Source organism: Diadema antillarum, unplaced genomic scaffold (assembly GCF_040938485.1).
Source record: "Diadema antillarum isolate AM-2024a unplaced genomic scaffold, OU_Dant_1.0 seq00001836_RagTag, whole genome shotgun sequence".
NCBI lineage: Eukaryota > Metazoa > Echinodermata > Echinoidea > Diadematoida > Diadematidae > Diadema > Diadema antillarum.
In genome coordinates, this window is record NW_027272509.1 from 49,315 (window position 1) to 75,791 (window position 26,477).

At 38.2% G+C, this 26,477-nt stretch overlaps 1 protein-coding gene across 1 annotated transcript; it reads right to left on the reverse strand.

Annotated features, from left to right (window-relative positions):
- Positions 1–2,317: 2,317 nt before the first annotated feature.
- Positions 2,318–3,868, reverse strand: LOC139712658 (ski oncogene-like). Its single transcript, XM_071624466.1, has one exon. The coding sequence runs from the start codon at positions 3,784–3,786 to the stop codon at positions 2,737–2,739; it is 1,050 nt and encodes a 349-aa protein (XP_071480567.1). The 5' UTR covers positions 3,787–3,868; the 3' UTR covers positions 2,318–2,736.
- Between the last annotated feature and the right edge of the window lie 22,609 nt (positions 3,869–26,477).

A 26,477-nucleotide genomic window follows, 5' to 3' on the forward strand; every position in this document is an offset into this window, starting at 1 on the left:
TTATAAAACCTAGTCAAAAAAATGTTTTATGCAAGAGGTGCTGCTTGTTGACATTAATGACAACAAGCTACTAATGGCGATGACATGCGTGAAATTTGGCGATTATAATACTACCGTACGGTGAACTGGTGTAGAGATAGTGGCCTTCTTTTCCTCTACTGGAAAGAAATAAAATGTGTTGGGTCAAAGTACACATTGTCAGAGGACTTCACTGGTGCAGCTCAGGCAGCGAGTGCATTGTATTCAAAATTCTTCTGCGGCCTTTGAACCCATCTCTCCCAATGCACATGTCTGTGACTACTTCTGGTCTTGTGTGTACTCAAAGCCCAAACATCCCTACCCTCCCTCCCTTCCGCCACCCCCCCCCCCCCAACACACACACACTTTGCCTCCTTTGCGGTCTGCACCAAGAATGTTATCATGATATCGATATGTCGTTCTATCAACACACTGTACGGCGATACCACACGGTGAAGCTTCGGTGCCGTTCAAGTAGTGTACACTGCCGCTCAAGCCTTATCAATTACAAACACTGAGTCGACTAATGCACATTGTGCATGACACTTTATAAGTGTATGACCATGTACACCAAAGTACACAAGGGACAATATACATTTGTAGGACAAGTTTGAACCAAATTTGAGGTAAACACGGGGATATGTCACAATCACACAGAGTAACAGTACAAAGTCCTTTTTTTTTTAATGCTCAAGACATTTTTTGAATACACTGTACCGGTATGTAAACAATATCCCTGCTCCATATTGGATCATCAGACAATGTGCTAGTTGGGTCCATAAGCACAACAAAGCCAGCAGCCCTAGGAGTGCACTTTGTTTTTATCAACTTTGAAAATGGCTGTAATACAGGATTCTGCTATCAAGGTAGGGGGTTGTGGGGATAACAAAATGGTTGATGAATGCAATGGCAAGATTGACAAGATCACCGGCACATGCACACACACACGCACACATGCACAGACAGACACAGAATACGCTGGTGACACAAGACTTGAAATTAGGAGCAAGAATGCTGACCCCATCTCTCAACAGAAGCACTACGCACCCAATCACAGCCCCAGTGATATCACTTCCTTCTCCTCTAGGAAGCATAATAAAAAAGCTCCTGGCTCTGCCTCATCATTGACAGCCAAAGGAGCCTCTTCCCCAAGCCAGCTCTCTGCCATCACCCCTCCCCCTCCCTGCCCCTCCCCCTAAGACTTCCTTCCACGTGACACATACTGTACTCCCTTGTCAATGATCTGGTATTTTCTCTCCATCCTCAAGAAAAAGCCATTTTGCTCTGTATTTTGTTTGCTGCATGAAACACAAGCATGATAGTTATAAAAATTAATAACCTTTCTCAGTTCTACGTCTTACTCATACATGTACCAATGCATATGATGGCAAACAAGACTATCTCAAATTTTCGGAGTCACATTGACTGGGCAAGGTTTTGCAGTAGATGTACTAACACTTAATGATGGATATTATTTCAAAACAGCTCAAGAAAAGGCATGGTTTTCATTCACAGGAAAGCTAGGTGTTCTTCAGAAAGTAGACTGAAAATGTCAATGGATGGAGGATGTTCACACTTGATTAAAACAGCCTACATGTATATTCAATCTGAACACATGTGGTGCACACACAGAATCAACATTATTCTTGTGTCTAGATACCGGTATTCACTTCAAGTTTATACCTTGACCATGTAAACTAGTTGTACTGACTTTTGAAGATACCATTTTTGTGTTTTGATAAATGCTTGATCCATTTCATCTAAGCTGTATTCTGATAAGCCATTCGACTCTTGAGGAACCCATGACACAGAGTTCTTATTGGAGCACATAGGATGAAACATTATGCCACTTCATGACTTGGTACATGCATTAAATGCATCATTACCATTGGTGACCTGTGACCTTGTTGCATCATAATCATGGTACTGGGTGTCTAACTTTGCCATATAAATACAAATTGTAAGCAAAGGTATGGAGAGTCTAAAATGCCATAATGTGATTCTGAGAGTTGTACCATAGCATAATCAGCATCCAAATACAAAAGTGACCTGCTTTACCAGTATGGCATAGTTTTTCCCCAGCACTATGTTGTGGAATTTCTGGAAAATTTGTCCAGAGACAAAGTAATTGGCTCTGTACCAAACTTTTACAAAACTGAAGGTGATACTATTTAGGTATACAATAGGAAAGTACACTATCTGCTCAAGCTTGACACAGGGGCTCACTGCTGGCTTTTCACCAGCGCAAAAACGGTAGCCTTGCATCAAAACAAATTCCCCATTGGGGCAAGAAAGAATCTATGTACACCCATGTAGGTTAGATTTCAGTTCCAGTGCTTTGAAGCGCAGAATCACTTCAGTGGTTTTGAGGTGCTTGCCAAGCTTGTGCCAGACTGGCTATGACAGACGGCTATTTTGTCTTGATTCCAGCAACATAAATAGAAGATTTAGATCTTACAGTGTGTTCGAACAGACAAGTTATGCAAGGTCACTTTTTTTTTCCTCCCTCTATTAATTCTCTTGACGGGGTAAGGAAAAGCAGAATTTCAATCATGAGAACTGAGAATATGGAATGCACTGATTTACCATTTGTTACCATGAATATGATATATTTCTATCGCAAACCCCGATACGAAATAAACAGAATTATTTTTGACTCGATACCTGTAACATTTAAACACTGATGAGTCATACTCTTCATCGGCACATGCAAAAATGTCAAAGATGTGCTTTGGAGCACTGGTTTACCTGTTTCCTCTTGTATTTGCAAGTAGGGTCAAACTTGGCCTTCACACCCTCTAAAATCTCAGTGTATTTTTCCTCGGGGTTCTGGTCCCTGGTCAGCAGAAGGTAATTCCTCCAGTTGTCGGAGTCGAAACCCCAGTGGCAAGTGCGCGTTTCCCTCCGCCTGTGTCCATGCACAATGAATTTGTGAGGTGTGAGCATGGCTCCACACTCCAAGCATTCAATACACGGGCTGGTGGCAGTTTCGTACAGTTCTGGCGTCAGGAGGCCTTTACATTTACCAAAGCACTCATGATACACCCGGATACTGTTCTGGGTCGGGTGCTTTGGTTTCTCCTCTGCCGTTGATGCCCCGAGAGATTTCGGGGATACCTCTTCCCGGATCCCGTGGAGGAGAGCATTGCAAAGCCGCTCTGCGTCCGTCTTTGTAATCAGTCCACATGAAGGAGCACTGAACGGTAAGATACCCGTCACCTTTAGGATTTCCAGCTGCTCGGGACTGCATCTCGAGCAATAGATGTGTAATTCGTCGCAGACGGAATTGATCTGTTGAAGGCTAAAGTCTCGGAGAACGCTGTTGAGAATTTGTGGGAGGCAGAGACGCTTCTCTCCGCCGACTGTGAAACACGAGATATCTTCATCCTCCAGAATAGTGATGCCTTTCTCGCTTTTCGTCTGGTCGATCGGGGTGAAAACTGGCATCTGCTGGATTGGAAACGGTGGTGGGTGCAGCAACGGGTCGTATTCCATCAGTTTGACACTGCTCGCCATGCTGCGATGGTGATGTGATTGAGCCTGTTCTACAACAGAGGCGACTGATGATGACTTGGCTGCGCTAACACGAGCCACAGCCTCCTTCAAGATCGGATCAACGAGCTGTTTGCCAGCCATCGTGACGGCGGACTCCGGCCAACTCGGTCGATAACTGCTCGGTCCACCCAAACTTGACATCGCAACAGTCTGATAACTCTTTAGTACCTTCTCGAGACTTGGATTGTAAACTTGCACTTGAGGATCCTCCATCCTCTGGGACAAAAAAGGCAAGAAATTGCCGCTATGCTTCCGAGTGTTCTGTCTACTCTCAGCGTGAAATCCTGGACCATAAACTAATGGTGGCGATGTAAAAAGTGAAGTTTCTTCTTGCCTTGCCTACAGTACAACGTGCAGTCGAGTCTGTCTGCAGTCGTCGCGGGTTCGATTATGTGTACATGCACCGCACACACTGTACTCCGTACCAACATACCACACACACCATACACACGGCGGCTGCTAGTTGTTGTGTCCGTGGCCTCGTGCGTCACTAGTATGTTTCTCCGTGTCTGACGGCCGGGCGGCGCATTCATTCAGCGAGCTCGCTCACTGGGCGGGTATCGCTGCCGCTCAGCTACACACTGCATAACACACATCATGCATGCCTCTTGCATTGGGTTCGGCTCGAACACACCCAGGCTATCGCAGACATGCAGCTTCGTGTATGCACATAACGGACATACACACCCGCGCGTATAATACACGTACACACACTCACACACACGACATAGTAGACTCGGCTAGACGTATGTATACAAATCGTACACAACCGTCTCGCCAGCTCAGGCGCTTATCAACCCTCGCTATTCCTTTTATTCGCCGTCCTCCCTCTGGCAAGTCTGGCTTCTTTACACAATAATCTTACAGAGTGCCGTTCCGTCTGTCGGTCTGTGGATTTTAGAATATTTTCCCTGAGTATTTTGATACACTGTCTAAATAAGATGTAGCACTAAATCAAAGAATTCCAACAAAACCCAGCGTAGAGAGGATTGTCATTTTCTCATTCGGGTACAGTTAGCTATGTACCACTCTATTGTCTACGTCAGAGACACGCGGACATAAAAGTCTAGCCAGTTTTGCGTCATAACATCATCGCACACCAGTTTCTGATTATTATTTTTTCCTTACTTGTCGCTTCACAGCTTGCGGTTTGTCAATAGCATAACAATGACCCACGCCAGACAATCATTGGTATTCCTGCCTTTATCCAGTTTTTTTTTCCCTTATTCATAATTTCAGTGTAATGTAGCACCATAATTTTCAGATACTAGTACAAGTACTCGATGGTAAACAAATCGCTACAGGTCACCCTCGTCGGGGGAGGTTTAAGTTCCAGGAACAGCCGCGGTAGTTCTCATAGGGTTACGTAATTGATAATCTCGTTCCAATAATCGCTGTCTGCTGGTTCGTTCTCTGAAGATCAATGTTAATTTTTCCGCTGGATCACCCGCTGCACGCTGTGTAAAAGGCGCTAGGGAGGAGGGGGTCAACAGAAAAAAAAAAGTAATACACCGTCATTAAACTTGAAGGTATAGATCGCCTTCGTCCTTCTCGCTGATAACGAAGACATGGCAAGCAACTGTTACGGCTTTACGCTTGATTGCAGTGATAAAAGCAGCGCCGGTTACGTAATGAATGGACGGCGGCGGCGCGCGTTATGCAGTTACTCGACGGGGTTTTGGAACCACTGAATAAAGAACTTGAATGAGACTGAAAACTGTAGGTAAAAAAATGTGAAGAGATCAGACTGTGGCCATGCATGTTTGCGTTTTGTTAGCACACTTCCAAGCAGTCCGTCATGGCAATGATACTAGTATGGAATGAAGAGTGAGCTCGATCAAAAAGGCTCGCTTCACGTTTAACAGCGATGACTCATTGGATCATCGAAAGAATTTAATACGCAGCACGATTTGAATTACCAGCATGATCCCATTAGACACATCTGTGATGATTGTGTATAGTACGTGACAAGAAAACGAAATTGTTCAAGATATACGCCGCTTGTTTCACGAAAGTCTTCGAATTAACCGAAGTCAAGCATATGTATTGTAAAAATCATCTGTTGTAAACACAAATAAAATGCTCATTGTCATCTTGTCCGACTCTAAAACCCATTTCCTACCATTATGAAACGGCCATGCCACAAAACCATCCCAAAATCAGCGTTGCTGTTACCATGAAGGAATGGCCTGATGATTTTGATTGAGATGGGACTTCAGGCGGTGTTTCATCAACGTTTGTCGGCGCTGACAACTTGAATCACCATAGTAACAGTCAGTGACCAGAGCATCTCAGCCAATCAAAACCAATGATTTTGCTGACATTGGTCAGCGCCGACAGTTGTCGGCGCTGACAAGCGTTGATGAAACACCCCCAGGTTTCCAACTTGTTGTGTGACTGATAATGAGAAACGTCTTCTGATATATTAAAGGACAAGTCCACCTTCATATACATAAGGATTGAGAGAATGCAGCAATATTAGTAGAACACATCAGTGAAGGTTTGAGGAAAATTGGACAATCCGTTCAAAAGCTACGAATATTTTAAGTATCTGCGCAGTCACTGCTGGAAGAGAAGACTACTACAGTGTATGATGTCACATGCGTATACAACTACATAAGGAAAATAAAAAGAGAATTTCACAAAACTTTACTTTTTGAATAAAGTGCACATTTCTTCGACTTGCTCCTGACGTATGTTAAGGGTAATATTATTCCCCCTGCCTTCTGAAAGAGAGAAGTCGAGTGTTCTTTTGTGATGGGAGAAAATGGAAATATGTTGAATTTTCTTTATTCTTTCTTTATATCGTTGTACTCATGTGACATCACAACCTATAGTAGTCTTTTCATCCAGCCGTGACTGCATGAGCAGAAACTTCAAAAATTCATAACTTTTTATCGGATTGTCCGATTTTGCTCAAACTCTCACTGATGTGTTCCACTAATATTGGGGCATTCACTCAACCCACATGTCTATGAAGGTGAACTTGTCCTTTAAAGAGTATACAATCTAAGAGGAATTCAAAGTTTATTTGATGAAAATGAGTTTTGAAATTGCTGAGTTTTTCCAAAAAAAAAAAGAGGTCCTGATAACTCATGGGACCGACCCACCTATTATTAGGCCCACTTTGTCTTACTTTATATCTGGAAACCGATATTAATCAAATAACTTGAAATGCCTCATTAGAATTGTAGGCACTTTCATATTCCACTGGAGGTTTCTCGTTATCTCACAAATACTTTAAAGGGAACCCAAACCCAAAGAGCAATGTGGATTGAGTGAAAGCAGCAACGTGTTACAGTAGAACAGAATGATCAGTGAAAGTTTGAGGAAAATCGGACATCATGCAAAAGTTATGAATATTTAAAGTTTTGGTGTTTGTCCGATTTTCCTTAAATTTTCACTCATATGTTCTACTAATGTTGCTGCTTTCACTCAATCCATATTTCTCTTTGGGTTTTGGTTCCCTTTAACGCTGGATCCCCAATCTCAACCGAAACCATTAAACGTAAGTTCACCGCAGTGTTCTTCGAAGGCCAGGTGAGGCGCGCCCGATACCAAGACCGGGGGAGGGGTTATAGTGAAGGGATTATTGGGATGATAGTGTTCGTGTAGGCCTATCTGAAGTTCTCAAATCTGACACCCTCATTAGATATTTTGTTGTACATGTATCACAATCCCCATATTGCCCTTATTATAAGAGATGCATTATATTTTTTCAGTGTGGAATATGAAAGGGGATCATAATTATACGGTTGTACGCATCAATGCCTTGTACTAATAATATTCTCCAACGTCAAGTCAGTTTGTACCATCAGTATACTGTTTGTCTTCTGTATCATTACGTTAGCTACTTGTGCACATCCCTTGCCTCTTTCTTGTTCTTTTTTTTTGCAATGTGTCTATTTACATATTCATAATATTGTGTTTATGAGTCCGATGGATGGACTGAATTAACTAATGAATGAAAAATGGCGACAACATGAAGAAGAGTCAGAGAGATGGCGGGATACACACGGAGGAAATGACGTCAAAATGGTGCTGCATTGAAAATGTTAATGGAATTGTTTTAATGTTTGTTTGCTGCGTTTTCTAATGCAGCAGCGAAACCTCCTGGATAACAAATTCAAATTAGATCAATTATTCAGATAACGCTAGATGAATGTCAAAGATAAATCAACCAACATCGTGGTCTCGTGCCATTATCAGAATTGCTTCCGCGTAACCTTGATTGTGACGTCATCCGATCAATTCGCACGTGTTCTATAGTCCGTTGTTTCGTAATATGATGAATGTCATAGATTTCATTTTCATCCGAAAAGAAGCTCTGCTTTGTGACTCTGTTAAATAATGACAATGATAATGCTATAACTACTATTATATGTAGGATGTAGGGGCCTACACTGTTTCTGAAACTTATTACCTTTATACTCTGGGTTGAGGAATTCAGCTACTTAATCACAGATTGACGGAAACACACTTTCGCTATATTGTTTTGGGCATACACATGACTCGTATAACTGAGACTATTCATCGGGAACTTATACTATACACCACGGACGATGATTACACAAAGTCACGTGACTTACATGATTTTTATTGGAGCCATGAAATAACACACAAACATCTATTCAGATTACACAGATATAAAAGAAAATTGTCGTACCTTGCCCCATATGATACCCAACTTCCATCCTACATGACATTGTATACATCGGTGTCACAGTCAAAACATTGTTGTGTGTTGTTGTTGTTGCTGTTGAGCGGCGGTTGTTGTTGCTGTCGTTGCTGAGGTTTCTTCCGGGGTCAATTCTCCTCTGTACAGCGTTGTGCAATGCCGGGGGCAAATGTCACATCCTTTGACGGAAATTTACTTTCAGAGCGATACTGTCTGATCGACATTTTAATCGATATTCTATCGTGTATCTGACATTTTTCATGCAAATGTGCGATTCTATTCCAGTGGCAGAACTAACTGCTGAAGACAGACTCATGAAACACACCAGAAAAATAAACTAAACACACACACACACACACACACACACACACACACACACAAACATGTGGTTTCGAAACTTTAATCAAGAAAGCAAACTTTCGATTTTAGTAGGCAACAAATAAAACAGTATTCCTAATATCTTGGCTAATAAAATGCGTCATCATTACCGATTGTCGGGTCACTGTGTCAGTTTTTCTTCCATTTTGATTTTGTAACTTTTATTGGATAGAGGAGTTGATACATATTTACGCATAATTATCATGTCTGTGATCGTTGGGTGTTTGTGTGCGTGTGTTTCGAAACTATCATTAAGTGTGCGAAGCCTTGCTTTTTCAGTTGACTATGTATGACTTGTGTCAACACGACAAACTGCAAACGGAAAAGAAAGAAAGGATGAAAAAATGAAAGAAAAAGAAGTTCCATGAATTTATTCACAGTCGGTATTGAAAAAGTCAAACAACCACGTCACTATAACTTAAAGGCATAATCTACCATTTACAGATGAAACAAAAACCCAGCATTAGTGCTTCAAAATAGTTATAAATTGTGAGTTAGGGATAGAAACAACCAATGTAAAAATTTGAACCAGTATAATCAATGTTAAGTATTGTTAAATGTACAAAATGGGAACAATAGTTATAACAAAGATGTTTCCAGACTAAATCGTCTACAGTTATGGTTTAATGAGAAAAATAGTGACATCTCCTTATATTTTAGGCTTTATTGCAAATATATGTATATATATATATATATATATATATATATATATATATATATATATATATATATGGTAGGATGTTTTGTGATATACTGCTGCCCTACACAACATATGCATCAAAAGTGATATCTTGAACGTCTTTTAAATCGCTGTTCCCAAAGGTAAACAGGACCTTTAAATCGCGTCATTATTCTGGCTACAGTATACACTGCGTTTCTTCTGTATGGGTGTTCCTTTCAAGACAGCGTGAGCTTTGGCCAAAGGGTACGAGTGCTAACTGTCCATTCATGGTAGGGCCCATGGTCCATTTGAATCCACACGCTCAGCAATACACTGCCCTCTATTGTGAACGCGCACGTTGCTCTCTCCGCTGCGAGAAGGGAAGAAAAATATTCCAATCGTGCCACAGCCTCAAGACGAATCGATACAACTCATTTCAGTTCATTTTCTTTCATTCTTCAACAGAACACAAACAAGGAAATTGCAAATGATCTTTGGTGTATACTTGTTGCCTAGAAGATAGAGTAACGATTAAGAAATTGAAATGTATGTACACACAATATTTTAAGCCAGACCTATTGTATTATGCTCTGAGAAAAAAAAAAATACAGTGTATATATATTGATGGGTCCATCTACTGAAGAGCAGAGCTTGTAGTCATAAGATGAACCTAATAATCCAAATAATGATAATGATGATGATGATGATGATGATGATGATGATGAGGAGGAGGAGGAGGAGGAGGAGGAGGAGGAAGAGGAGGAGAATGAGGATGGCAACAATTGAATGAAGATAACCAAAACAATAATATTGATAATAACGATGATAATGGTACTCATACTTATAATACTACCACTGCAGCTAATAATGATCATGAAAATCTCGACAATAATCACAGAAAAAACTGCAGAGGCTTGGAATGATTCATGTATTACGGTACAAGTATAGAGTGATATCAAATTAACAGAAGAGTTCGAGTTCCATAGAAATCGAATGGGAAATAAGAAAAATCTGTTATTTTTTTTCCACAAATTTTCGTGAAATGTGTTCCAATGTTTTCAAAAACACACACGCAATTTGCATGACATGCATGCCATCACCTCACGCAGTCATAGCAATGGCAAGCATTTTTTTATCAGGGGGTGCCAAAGCTGGTAGATATTGACCCAAAGGTATATGATTATTTTCCAATATTTTGTACATAATATACACCTCCACACCGGTGTTTACAAATTTTGGTCACAGGAAGAAAAATAATACAGGTATCTTATTGTCAAGACATTATGGTCACTCGGATTATAAGTAGCCGATAAGATAGTCATACCAATAGACAGATACATACACATACAGAAAAACGTACTTTTTGATAATAACTATGATTACATATATGCAGATACCAATTTTTGTTGACGGTTTTGCATATCAGACGAGAATATTGATTGATAATTTTTGTAAGGATATAGAGTCCATCTTATAGGGAAACGGTCATACTCTGTGATAAGCAGTGATATTGGATTTGTGGACTTATATAAATATTATGTGTGGTGTGTGTGCGTGTGTGTTGATAGATATATTAGATAGATAAATATAGATAGTTGTGGTACATAGATAGATAGATATATAGACAAACAGACAGATAGAGAGAGAGAGAGAGAGAGAGAGAGAGAGAGAGAGAGGGGGGGGGGGGGGTAAAGAAACAACGTGATAGACCAGCACTTGTTCCTCACTGACGAAAGCAGTCTCTATAATGAAGCACGTGAAATTCTGACGCTCGAAACTACCAAAGGATATATCATTTAAAAACATGATTATGAAATGTATGAAAACATTTCCTCTTTCGATCAGGTTCGGTTGACAAATAATGATTGCAATGACGAAGGCACGTGACCTTTCATGTGACAACCATTACTAACCACGTGATGTGTAACAGCGGAGTGAAGGTACAATATTATTATTTTTTTTTTTGCCAGAAATGTTAAGTGCTGAAATCACTGAGGAGGCTACCAATTATAAAGGAAATGGTGATGAAAATGGTAAAGATAAAAATGACGATGATGAAGATAATGATGATGATGATGATGAAGATGATGATGGTAATGTAAACATTATAGTATAGGTATAGCTATACAGCAGTCGATACTGCTACTATAGACTAGGCATACTATTTATGATAGTGATAACGCTAATTTATATATAGTGTTAATGGTAATATTATGGCATTAATAAATATTTAAATGATAATAACAACGACTGCATGATAATAAGAATAAGGATGATATTATGTCACTCACACAGCGGGCAAAACACAGCGAGGAAACATGTATCTGATATAACACAGACTCTCTGAAACAAAGATATCGACAAAATAATGAACTACTGATAGAATACAGTAAGCCAAGAGATAGAAATATTTTTTTTCTTGGAAAATAAACAGAGCATTATCATTATGATTATATATATATATATATATATATATATATATATATATATATACATATACATATATATATACTTTTCTTTCTTCTTTTATCATACAAGCCTAATGTGTATAAGCATCTGAGTGGCGAGTCGATATTCACGTTTTGTTTTCGTTTTTGTTTTATGGTGTATAATAGAAATCCATGTAAAACTGCAGGGCTCCTTTGGAAAGAAGTTTTGTATACAACTGAAGAGGCCAAACCAGCAGGATAATACATAAATATATAAAACAAAATGAATAGAAATAAATCAATAAATAAATACATTGTGTTCATTACATGTACATTAATGTTCTCGGACGCCATTATATAACAAGGAGGAAATCAGACAAAGGGTAAATGATTGTCAAGACAACCAAAATAATATTACTTGCGGCTTATTTCATAATAATACATCTATTGAGAGAAATGTTGTTATTGTTGTTTTAAAGAAAGAAAGAAAGAAGAGAGAGAGAAAAATGGGGCCCTATACAAAAATTTTTTTCCCAGACAGTAAGACAAACATCATAAATCTTAGAGAGATATAAACAAGAATATTAAATATACTAAGTCTCCACGAGGGAGCTCATATTGTCTCCACAAAGGAGCTCATTAAGTCTCCACAAAGGAGCACAAAGGAGAAATGTCTTTTTTTTTTGAAATGCTTATTCCCCAATTACACAGCCTTCAACATTAGAATGAAAATGTATCCTGAAGTTAAACAATCCTGTTAGGGTATGGACTTCAATATGATTCTGCTTGGAAACATTGTGAAAAGATATGTATGTATAATTATATATATGTATTTTTTTTATTTCTATTTATATATATTAGGGCCTATTTTATGAAGACCTTGCTTCCAGAAGGCGCTAAATCCATTGAAAAATTATGGACTTAGTGCCTTTTGGAAGCAAGATCTTCATAATGATCTATGACGACGTGGCTAAAACTTCTCGCTCTTGCCTTTACTCAAGCACGATTTCATAATGGAATATCAAGCTTGTTTTAGAGTAAATGATTATTTTTTTCCCCTTCGAAATCAGTCATGAAGTTGAATGATGAGCTGTCACACTGATGCATAAAATCGACTTTTGAGCAGGAGGTATCATTTGTCAGCTGGTGCTATGATTTCATGCTATTAAAAAAAAAGTTACGCGCATTCCGGACTCGTTATAATACGTATAGGGTCCTACCCCTCCATGATTCCTTGAACACGTATTTATTCTTCTTTCTTTGTTTGTTTCGCTTTGGTCTGAGCGAGGTCAGCTACTGCTGTACCGTGATATTTGACTTCATTCATATTAACCTGAACTTACATACTGCCTTGTAAATATTTGCGGCGGCTGCGTCATAATCAGGTTTTGCTTCCCTCACGAATCCGTCATTCCAGCTCCACACTAGCCTTTTGTCAAGGCCCTCTCGCTGTATGGTGAAGAGAGCCCAGCTGAGTGGGGTTCCTCGCGCTGGCGCGCTCGGCTGGGCTCGCTTCGCTCGCCCATTACAGCGAGAGGGCCTTGACAAAAGGCTAGCTCCACACTCGATCTCAGCCTCTCATGTCCCTGCTTCCAAGCATCCCCATCTCTTTTCTCTCTCTCCTCTGTCTTAAAGGGATAGTATAGTTTGGGTTAAAATAGGGGATTTAGATTAAAGCCTTTTAATTAATTAATTAATTGGAAACCACTTATGAAATATTGCAGAGCATGTACAATATTCTGAGAGGAATTCAAAGTTTATTCGATGGAAATTGGTTTTGAAATGGCTCAGATATTCAAAAACAAAGTGAAACAAAGTGGTCCTATCAAAAGGTGGGTCTCACCTTTGATTAGGACCTTTTATTTTTAGGTAATCTCAACCATTTCAAAACAAATTTTCATCAAATAAACTTTGAATTCCTCTAAAAATTGTATGCTCCTTCATATTTCATAAGAAGTTTGTTATTATAACTCACACAAAAAAGTTGGAAACCTGAAGCCCCATCTAAACCAAAACTCATTCAAGAGTAGCATCATTATGCCTCTTTTGCCAGTTCGTTGCATTAAACTAAAGAGCGTCAACATAATTCTTGTTCGAGATGCTTATGACACGGCTTTCCATTATTCAAGTTTGTGCAGACACGTAAAAGCGAAATGATACCCGTTAAAAAGGAAATGAAAGCGGAAGATCATTAAACTGTTGATGCCAACACCGAAATGTGATACGGTTGTGCGGGGATTACCTTGAACTTTTTGAAAGGTTTTATGGATAATCGTTTTATATGAAAGTAAAATAACTAAAGTTCACTTTTGGCACTCACTTCTAACTTTCGTGACGGGATGGCTCTGGCTAATACTTTACCAAATACACCGGAAATGCATTGCGCTATTGTTATCAAAGATAAGAAGCTATATCACAATCGAGAGAAATTAAAAAAAAAAACACAAAACAAACAAATTCATTCCATTTCATTTCATTTCATTTCTATTATTTCATGTCCAACAGATATGATTATAACATTTGAATACTAATAATATAAAAACAATGTAATAAAACTTTATTTCAACTTTGAAACTAAATTTATGACATTTGTGTGTATGTGTGTGTGTGTGTGTGTGTGTGTGTGTGTGTGTATGTGTGTGTGTGTGTGTGTGTGTGTGTGTGTGTGTGTGTGTGTGTGTGTATGTGTGTGTGAATAAAAACGATGGTTGTATTCGGGTCTCAAATCATAGGCAGATGGGAACGTGTACATCATTTACAGACGCACGCACAACATTACACGCGCACAGTCATACTGTATGATATAACATCAAAAATTTGCCGTACAGAAACAATAAATCAGATCTAATCAAATCAAATCAAACTTAGACTGATAAGGGCTTTTTACACTTGTAAAATTTTGCTTAGCCCCGGACCAACGGTGGGGCTAAGGGGGGCCTTAGCCCCACCGTTGGTACGGGACTATCCTTAGCCCACTTTCTGTTTACACTCGTTTTTGCCAAAGTGGGCTAGCCCCACCGATAGTACGGTACTGTCTGACCCTGCAAAATAGCAGGGGTTAGCACCGCAATTGCGGTGCCAAGCAAGTGAGTGTAAACAGAACGAAAAAATAATCCTGGGCTAAGCGACGGAGACGAAGTCCGACCCTCACTGACCAATCAGAAACGAGGTAATCAAGTGCTGCCGGTGCGTGCGTGTACGTGTACAGTACACAGCGTAATTATGAATATTCATGTGGTTTGGAAAGTCCGGGGCTAAGAAATACGAGTGTAAAAAGGTCAGTTTTCTCCTTAGCCCCGGACAAGAGATAGTACGGGACTAATTGGCGAGTGTAAAAAGCTGAAAAAATTGGTACGGGACTAACGATAGTCCTGGGTCAGAGAAAGTCCGGGGTTAAAGGGTGTGTACAGTTCTGGTCGAGGTGTAGATTTAGCTTTTAACATTTTGCGAGATATTCAGAAACCACTCTATGAGATGTCAAAGAGCATGCAGTTCTAAGGGGTATCAAAAGTTTATTCGATGAAAATCGGTTTTGAAATGGCTGAGATATCCAAAAACAAGGCGAAACAAAGAGATCCTAATAAAGTTGGGGCATGTCGCCTTTTATTATTAGCACTTTTTTTGATATCTCAGCCATTTGAAAACCAATTTTCATCAAATAAACGTTGAATCCTTCTTAAAATTACATGTTCTTTCATATTTCATAAGAGGCTTTTCATTATCTCACTTAAGAATGTTCAAAACATGAATTCCTACCTCAACCAGTACTGTACAGTCCCTTTAAGAAACACAAGTGTAAAAAGCCCTATAGAGGTTCTGCAAGTTGAAGAACACCGGGCCTGCAGCTCGGCCAGGCCATTCTGGATCTCGTGGGGGCGCAGACGTCACGTGGACAGAAAAGGCAGCCCCGTTAGTCTTTGCTCCAGGACACGGGGTTCAATTTCCTGTGACTCAGCAGAATAGGTTGCAGAGCGGACGAATAAAGTGATGGTTTATCATAAAATTCAAGGCGGTGTCGGCCTCCTTTAGAGAGTCAAGCATTTCCTTCTTTTCCCTGAAGAGAGCGATGATGTCAGTATAACGGCTCGAGACAGACATATTAAGCCCAAGCCATCGACGCAATCGGCGTGCTGAGAAATCAAAAATTTCTTTTTGAGTTTAGGCTCATCGTTATCGATGTACAATGTACATTCAAACAAAATATTGCACACACACACACACACACACACACACACACACAAAACCCACCTTAAATTGCATATAAACATGCGCGTATATGAAACGGAAAATTTTAAAGAGTCATGACGGTGAATACTAAAATATACGATTTTATTTCACTTGGAAAAAATGGTGACTGTTGTCATGATATTGTAATGATAATGATAATAATAATGATAATGATGATGGTACTAACAATGATAATAGTAATATGAAATGATTAAATGAATGACAATCTTAAGTGATAGTAATAGCAATTATAATGATGATATAAGGGTAATCGCAGTTATTATCCAAATTGATTTGACTGTTGCTGATATCTTAATGTCAATCATGATGTGGTGGTGGTAGTGCAATGGTGGTGATGGTGTATATGGTTTTATCATCAACTTCATTATTTTCATTTAATGTGTGAAAATACACATTTCCTCATCAGGTTGCAGTTGTTGACATTATGTTAAGGGCAAAATGATATTCATCCTGTCTTCCGAAGGGAGGTAGGCCCTATAGTATGCTATAGGCCTAGATCATGCGCTCTTTCATTATGTTAAAAAATAACAATATGCGGAAATCATTTCTTTTTGAATTTTCTTTTTATTTTGCCATTATGTATATTTTTGTAGTCTTCTTATATATACAGCTATATAACGACACATGGATTTAACCAAAATATCAAAAATTCAACATTAGAATTGTGAATGGCTCATCAAACTTGACCGGTTTGTTCTATCAATTCGTTCCTGCATTCGACTTTTCCACGTAATATAGGACATATTAAAGGACAAGTTCACCTTCATAAACATAAGGATTGAGAGAATGTAGCAATATTAGTAGAACACATCATTTAAAGTTTGAGGAAAATCAGACAATCCGTTCAAAAGTTATGAATTTTTGAAATTTTTGTGCAGTAACCGCTGGATGAGAAGACTACTGCAGTGTATGAATAACTTGCGTACAACGATATAAGGAAAATATAAAGAGAATTTCACAAAATTCCATCTTTTGAAAAAAGTACACATTCCCCTGATTCGTTGCCGACAAATGTTATGGGTAATATTATTCCCCCTGCCTTTAGAAAAAGGCAAGTCAAGTGCTCTTTAATTATGCGAAAAAAGTGAAAATATGTTGAATTTTCTTTTACATTTTCTTTATACTGTTGTACGCATAATTATGACTCACAAGCTGTAGTAGTCTCCTAATCCAGCGGTTCCAACACAAAAATTTTAAAAATTCATAACTTTTGCATCGATTGTCCAATTTTCCTCAAACTTTCACTGATGTGTTCTACTAATATTGTTGCATTTTCTCAATCCTTATGTTTATGAAGGTGAACTTGTCCTTTAATGACAGCGAGTAAATTATAGGCCTATCAATATAACGTCATGTCTAAACAGTGACGACATCCCTGGCCAAATGACGCCGATTATACCTGCATCACGGAGGAGTTCAATTATTGTCTCGACACCGACCGCGCGACCACTGCCCTTATGGGCACGCGCTTCCTAAATTCGCCGATGCAAACGGTACGACCTTCTGCACACACACACACACACACACGCACACAAGTTCAAAGAAAGGTCATACCAATGAATTAGGTCAATACAAAGGATTCGTACAGGAGAATTTGCCGGACACTCAAGACAAAGAGAGTTCCAAACCCGCCGTATACGCATGCGTAATGGTATCTGCTTTAAATCTACACATTACGTGACGAAAATATTTGGTATGATCATCTTTGCATTGTAAAGTCACCCAATTTGATTGTCAAGTTGATTTTGATGAGAAAAAATAATAACATTTTTGGTGGGGTTTTTGCCCTTTCTGTCCTGCCATGTTTGCCATGCTTTGGATTATATTAGTCAAGAAAATTGAAGTTTTTGCATCGATTGCTTGAGTTGTCCATAATGTACAAAGACTAATTTGTAGTGGAACTCTCAATTTTTGTTTTCTCTGAACACATAACGCAATATTGAGCTTGCTTGAAAGCCGTTTATAGGCCTACATGCTTTGGATTTGTTAATTTCCACTAATGTTCATCTTGCAGTCAACTAATATATACCCACATTCATTGGTAATCTTGTTATTGTTCCATTGGAGAAAATGCAAAATAGTGATAATAACAAATCAAAAGTTTGAAATTTGGAAATGAAATAATCATGGGAGAGGGTATTTTTGTTTTTATTTTGTTTTTGTTTTTTAACCAAGATCCGACATGAAACGAGAACATCTTGATTTCACAAAAGAGTGGCATTGGTCTATCATTGGTGGCTATCATACAAACTTAATGAATAATAATTTCATCGCCTTTAAGTTATCCCAGTTACTAGTATGTTCTCACCTTAATCTTATAAAAAAAATCCCCCTCCCTTGATGAAAAAGGACAAAGAAATGAATTAACGTTTGTATCTCTGATATACCCCCCCCCCCAAGCTGAAGCGAGGGCGTATTATATCATCCTAATTTGATTTGCATAATTTTGGTTCTCACAAATATTCATTACTGTTTGGTGAAAGTTTCTTATTATTCAATTTCTTGTGCATGTTAGTCTATATGTTCTAGTTCCGACGTGTCTACTTGACCACTGGAGTGGTGAATTCTTTACATAAAGACCATAATGACCACATCACCTCTTTTTGTGACAGCATGATTCTAAAGTCACATATTTAAGAATTAGGACCTATCTTGTGAGTTCGCACCTTATATAAACGAGCTGGACATTTTCCTCAAACTATTCAATCCAATTCAATTCATTTTTTGGGGTAAATTTCATTTTCTGTATAAACCTACACTGCAAAAAGTCCGGTGGTAAATAATGAACACCGAGCTGGTGTTAAATTTTCGGTGCTCATTTATGGTGTTAAATTAACACCTTCGGGTGTCATTTCCAAATTTTAAACTGTTTTTTGAAGAGTTTCTTAGTTACTGCACTTCTTGTTGATTTTTAATTTAAACAAGACGATCAAGAATTTTACATGAAAATACTAGATTTTTGAAAAAATGTGAAAATAAATTCACACCAAAGTAACACCAGCTGGTGTGGTCTCTTATTGAAGCTGGACGGGTGTTAAACCATTGATATTAACACCAACAAATATCAAATCAACACCATGTGGTGTCATTTTTGAATTAACACCAGTACAGTGTCAAAATAACACCAGGTACAGTGTCAAATTAACACCATGAAGTGTCAGGTGAACACTTTTCAACACCATCACAGTGCATTTTTAACACCTGTGGGTGTGGTCCTTTATTGAAGTTTGATCGGTGTTAGATTTAACACCCGTGGTGTTAAATCTAACACCGATGTTTTTACAGTGTACATATTACTTCGAGCTCTTTTCATACACCGGGTCATGATTTAGAGAGTATTTTTGTTCGAATGTAGATATTTCTGTATCAGTTATATTCTGTATTATCTACCTTCGACGTATCATATTCATTTACTTATTTTATATTCTTTTTTTTAACTGACGCATTCATCCATGAATTCATTTGAAGGCAACGATTTTAACCACCGAACAGAGCCTGTTGTAGCAATATTTATGGCTGTAAAAAAGGGAAGGGGGTTGTCATACCCCTATATTTGCCCCATATAACTATACAGCTCACCATTGTGTTATCATCATACAATCGACGTCCTGTACAGATGACCTCAATTACACAGAGCATCCGTAAATTGCTATTTATGGGCCTACAGAATTCTATGTCTCCCTCTGTCTGGCTGTCGTGACTCAGTCCCATTCCAGGTTAATACCCATAGCGCACCAGACGCCCATTTCCCCATCCAGTTTGCGCATAAGTACCTATAGAAAATGACCCAGGCAAAATTCAAAGTCACGCCAGCGACCGTTACTGCATGCGTGAGCATTACGTGGCTATAAGTATGATAATTGTCGTGGAGAATGCCGCTCAACTCTATCGATGGCACGATCAGCATTAGATTAATGGGCGCTCATTAACCCTGTAACTGTTGAAGTGGACGAGTACCATACAAAATAGCGACACCATTTTGACACAGTGGCTCTGTCAGGGTTAAAAGTGCGCAGTGTGCGTGCGCCAGGGGGTGTAGGAGGGAAGGACTTTTTCTTGGGGAATCGAAAAAAAAAGGGGGGGGGGGGCAATTCGTAATTGGAATTGCCATAGCTGGACTGATGCGTCTAGCCGGTGTGACCCCGCGACAGAAGGGTATGTGACCTCGCCCTTGACCCAAAAGTGGTGGTGATGAAATGGGGGCTCGCCCCTTGTGCATCGCTGGTCGAGCCACCTCCTTGGTCGAGCCGAGTGGCTCTAGATTCTCTTGCTTAGTAGCTCATGCCTGTTGGGCTTTGACTCTTTCATGACTAGTCTGTGTTGTGCATTAAATAATGGAAAGCTTAGTATACTGACCCCTTTATTTTATTTTTCTTTCGAAGGCTTTTGTACCAAACTCCCTCTAGAATGTAGGCCTAGTACCTTATATCTATAGTAACATAATACTATATAATAGCTTTGGAATATAATAAGGAAATTGCATATTCCTTAAAGGGAAATTCCCGATCCGTTTGAAGTTATTCTGCAAAGAAAGAGTAAAATTTTCTAATATTACAAACGGAAATTTGTTCAGAATCGGATGAAATGTAAGGAAGTTATGACGTCATGAAGTAACGCTAATATTTCAAGGAAAAGTTCATGAAAAGTCAATATGAATATCAATAGTGAAGTGATGATGTCATCCCCTTAAATTGCCATATAACTTGTTCGTAAAATTGTGAAATATCCAGCATTTCGTTCAAACGCAAGTATGCTTTTGTCTCAAATCCTGATTTATTAACTGACAAATAATTACTTTGAAGTTATTCAACCATCAAGAATAACATTACATTTTACACTTTTATGACAAAAAAAAAAATCTTGTTCACGATCAATAGAAAATTTGTTAGGTGATGACATCAGCAAATCGGTTACAGCTCGTTATTCCGAAGGTTCGTTATTCCGAAGGTTCGTTATTCCGAAGGCTCTTTAATCTGAAGATTCGTTATTCCGAAGGTTCATTTTTCCGAATTTCATTTTCGGATTAACGAATCTTCGGAATAATGAACCTTCGGAATAACGCCACAAATATCCGGATTAACGAACCCTTTTTCATTTTCGGATTAACGAACCTCTCACAGGTATAGGGAATTTGTGTGTTTCGTATTCACGACCCTTCGGAATAGCGAACCTTCGGAATAACGAACAGCACCCCATCAGATCACCCATTATATTCATATCAACTCTTCGAGAACTGTTCTGCAAGAATAAGTAAATTTGTGACATTTCATAACTTTCATAACCGAATTTTCACTGTTGTGCTTGTCACATTTTACTCTTTCTTCTATGACAACCTTTAAAATGGTCAGGTAGCGATCCCGCGGGTTAAAGTTAAAACTTTTTGGAGGGGAAAACGTTTAGGAAGAGAGGAAAAAGAGAGAGAGAGAGGCAGAGATAAAAAGGGAGAAAGAAAGAGAGAGAAAGACTGAAACAAAAAAAGGCATAAAAAAGAAGCAATTCATTACTGCATGCAGAACGTCACGTTCGCCTAATGCTGTAATGTTTCTGTTTGGCTATACAATGTACATTCACTTTCGTGTTTCTCCTTGTTCTTTTTCATATCACAATTAGTATGTGCAAATCGGCATGTAGGCATCACTATAGAATCAAACCCTGTGTAGGCCTACACGTTGACCATACAGTCTTGGCATTTGTATAATTCTCTTTTTAGCATGCACTAACCCATCATCAGCTACACGTGTAAATACGTGGTATGTTTGTGTACAATCAGTATTGATTGGTGTTCGTCCGCGCGCTGTTACTCGCGTGACATGCAGCAAACCACAACAACGTTTTTTCTTTTCCCCATTTACGCGTGACCAAAATTATAGCCAACCACAATGCATGTCCTCAAACACCGCGGCTGATCATTGTTCAAGTTTCCATTCAATGTGCTGCAAGACCGGATGAAATTGTGGTTTTCCACAATTTTCATTACTTTATCTTTCCACCTAATTCGTCTACCCACCGAGGACATTATTCTTCTTGTTTCTACGCCGTCACGATGAAATTGCACAGCGTGATTTTTATGCATTCCTCGCGAATTCGTCACTAGAGCACATGCAGTAACAATGGCCGGGGATGTTTAATCTTAACGCTCATTCGGTTACACAAAGTGCGCAACAATACTAAATTATTCTAAGAATGCTATTTGCAATATCCACAAGCTCTTCACAAATATTATGTTGAATTTCAAACCAAATAGTTCACCAAAAGCAATGTTTATCAAAAAAGAAAAACACTTATTGAATACACGTTGTTTTTTTCCTACAGTGTAAATCTCACATTTTTAATCGACTGTCGAATAAAAAGGGAAAAAGTTCCTTATTACTTCTTTTTTTTTTTTTTTTTTTTTGCTAAGAGACCTGCAGTTCATAGCTACATTATATTCAAGTTGTATTTGCATTATTTCTTTCCCTAAATTGATTTGAGTCATCCTTCAACAATTGTCTTATGAGAGTAAACTTCAGGGGGGTGTTTCATCAAAGAGTTCGTCGGAGGTTTTCACCGACGAATTTGAAAAGCTACTGAAATCCTGGCGTCTGATTGGCTGATTGCAAATTTGCCGTTGAAAACCTCCGACGAACTCGTTGATGAAACGCCCCCCAGGTTTGCAACGTTTGCTTGTGTGTGTGTTTTTTTTTTAATCTCACTTTTTTTTTGTCGGCGATAATCATTCGCAGTGACGTCGCAGTCTGCATCATAAACACGACGTTTGATTAGCTAATTCATCTGTCACTCACAACAGTATAACTAATGTAGTGATGTAAATAGCTAAGTGATGATGACATCTATCATTGCAGTTACCACTAAAATTATCGAATATAAGCATAGCAATAGTAATAACAACAGCAATAGCAATAGCGACAGCAATGGCGATAGCAATAGCAATAGATGTACTAATCGATTATCGATTATATCGATACTTATCGAAATTATAATAATCGAAATTATTGATTACAAGCAATAGCTGGGGCCAGCAGAAAGAGGAAGACTTATTAATATTTAAGACCTATATACTTACGAGCATAATTATACACGGCATATGAATTGAAGACCACATTCTTTTATATTGTCACCATAATATTCATATAAAAACAATTCAAATATTCTTCGTATTTCGAACGTCCACAGATTAGAACAGAGTGGGCGATTGTCAAAATGTGTTTGATTTGAGCTGTGCAGAATTATTGTTACAGAGAGCTGATAACTGGTGGCGTAACACGGCCCAGTGCTAAACATGTCGTGACGTTTACAGCATTCCTCTTTGTTTTTGTTTTCGTTTTTTTCTTTCATGGTCAGTCGATGACTGCAGAGTAAATATCATGACGGTAATTACGCCAAAATGTTGATTTATCAATCCTGACACGTCTAAAAACACGGGTCTCACCGATCCGTCGCAGTCACGAAACTAAATTTGTTTTTGATTCCACTCGTGACAGTCGGAACGGTTTTTTTTTTGTTTTTTGTTTTGTTTTTTAAGTACCAACAGTCTGAGATGTGGCTATCGTATCAAACATGACATTTACCTGGTTTCAACCACATCTCCTGTGGTGTTTTTTTTTTCTTCTTTTTCAATTACCAGTTAAGCAATTAATCGTCGCGGTCTGCAAGTCGTTGAGAATATATTGTTTTCTCGTCTAGATTGACATTGTTGTGGTCTTAATTGCACACAGCGTTTTGGTGAGAGCAAATGCCTTTGTGTGCCTGGAATGCATGGGAACTACTTATTAGTATACAGACAGTCGCAAAGATTATGGGATGCACGTCAGACATGTATTACACGAAGGATGAACAACACCACCAACATCCAAATCTCGTTATAACCGTGCCATAAATATCTATAAATTATGAATCATTACATGCCGTTTATGACTTTTGCAATTCGCGCGTGATACTATAGTTGATATTATGCAGGAATATAGTATTTCCTTGAATTTCTTTTATAAAATTTATTGCATTGAACTTTGCTGGCTATTTGCTAAAATGTATTTGCTGGCAAGGGTGATAATGATTACGATAATATATTTTATGTGACTGTCTGAGCATCGAGTCAGAATGTCCTTGATTTTTATCTTGGTTAGAGTCGATATTCAATATCGTGCTAACTTTTTTTTAAGTGCATTGCCGTTCCATGTTCATGGGGACATTATGAGTGAACGAAACTCGTACCATATAAATGTAAGTAAAAAGGAGTTCCAGTAGGCCTATTATCGCGGAATGAAATAGTTCAGGGGGTGTTTCATCAACGAGTTCGTCGGAGGTTTTCACCAACAAATTTGAAAAGCTACTGAAATCCTTGCGTCTGATTGGCTGATTGCAAATTTGTCGGTGAAAAGCTCCGACGAACTCGTTGATGAAACGCCCCCCAGGTTTACATTCGCATTCCCGCACTCTCACCAAACGGTGATATTGGTTGCAGCCACGAGGCCTATAACATGGAAATTAGTGGGTTCTAATCTCCATCCGCCAATTCATCTATCACCAAAATGCCTATTTTTGCAATCCCCATCATCAAAATTATATTGTACCACCCTTTTTTATCGATTAGCTTCTTTACTTTTATTCATCTGTTGTGCGTATAATGTTATTGTATGATTATGTTGAGATGGAGAAGAAATTAAATAAACTTGAAATTGAAATAAGATGCGAAGATGGTGTCGTCACCATACAATTCTCCAATTTGTTTGTTTACAAAAATACCATGATAAACAATGATGTATTCAATGTAGCTATATGCTGTGTACCCCGTCCTTGTGTAAAAGCTATACCGCTGGTTACTGTCTAACTCACAACAATAATTAACAATAATCAACATTGTATACAAGATCCAATTTTTTATATACACTCGGCAAAAAAGAAAGAAAGAGGTCATATTTTTCGTTGAAGATTTTTATGAAAATCAATGTATTATATACCATATTGAAGGGAATTTAATTGGCTATTAAGCTATAATAGGTTGATTAAAAAGAAAACTTTACGCATGAGTGAGCACATTCGTTTTTGTCCTCCAATGCACAAAATTAAATATTGCAAAAATTGACATGTTCTCTTTCATTTGCAAATGCCCTTCACGATAACATTGACAACAAAAGACCAGTTTAACACAATGAGAGACATGAATGAAATAGGAAAAATAAGTTTTTGTTTTCTTTATCTCTTTATAACCTCTAAGAAAAACAAAGTGGGAAACTAAAGGGGAAAAATAAGAATTTTCTGTCAAGTCAAACTTCAAATGACATAGGGAATAATAAGCATAAAGATGATTAAACGAGCAGAATTTCTTCATTTATTTCTTTTAATCTAGTGATTTAAGAATGCATGTGACAATTTCAAGAACCAAGCATTATTTACAATTTCCTAATTTGAAAAAAAAACCCTCAAATTTGTACCATTTTTGTTAATTATTACTTCTTCTCTTATTTCATTTGAATTTTGATTTGACATAATAAGATGCTTTATTTTCCTCCATTATTTTTACCCTTATTGATCTTTTGGGCTTTAAAGATATCATAGAGATCAAAGGTTTAGTTTTTCAACTTAATTCATGTTTCTTTTTGTGTGAAATTTGTTGTTTGTTCATACTGTTCTAATGGAAGGGCACATACGCATGAATGGCAAATTGTTCAGTTTTGCAATTTTTACTTTTGTGCCCTGGAAGAGAAAAACAACGGTGTTCACTCATGCGTAAAGTTTCCCTTTATGTGACCTACCATGTTGATAGCCAATTAACTTACCTTCAATATGATATATATCAGCTTTCAGCCAAATATTCTATGAGAAATCTAAACTTGAAAAAGCATTTACTTTCTTAATTGTTTTTGCAGAGTGTACATAAAAAGTGTGTTTGCAGTGTATGCAAAGATGATGTGCACCCTGTATATGCCTCTGTTTGGGTCTGTTTGAATAAGGGAAATGTCATTTTGTAATGTGTATATGCAGTGCATTGTGTCTCTGTGTTGGTGTGTACTGTAATGTATCATATTTGTTTACTTCATCAACTGTGAAGACTCTCTCAACTGAGATCTTTTTTTTTTCCGAGTCTGCAACTTGAAAAAAAAAATACAGCATGCATACATCAATCTGTATATATCAAAATAATAGTAGTAGTACTGCTCAATAGACGGCAAAATAAGCAAATAAAACATCAAGACAAACAATGCAAAGTAAATGATTACCGTTATAATCATAGTACACATAAATGAAATCATTTACAAGCCTAAAACTACCTACACTCTATTTCATATACGGAGTTTCCTCACATCCAATACTGAACAGCAATATCAAACAAAAGAATTAAATATTCGAAAAAAAATCTCGACATTATCAGAGGTAAACGTTCTCGAGGGCACACACAAACACACACCCACACACACACACACACACACACACACACACAAACACACGCACACACACGCACGCACACACAAATATCGAAGGTCATGAACTCGTCTGACATCACACAGTGTGA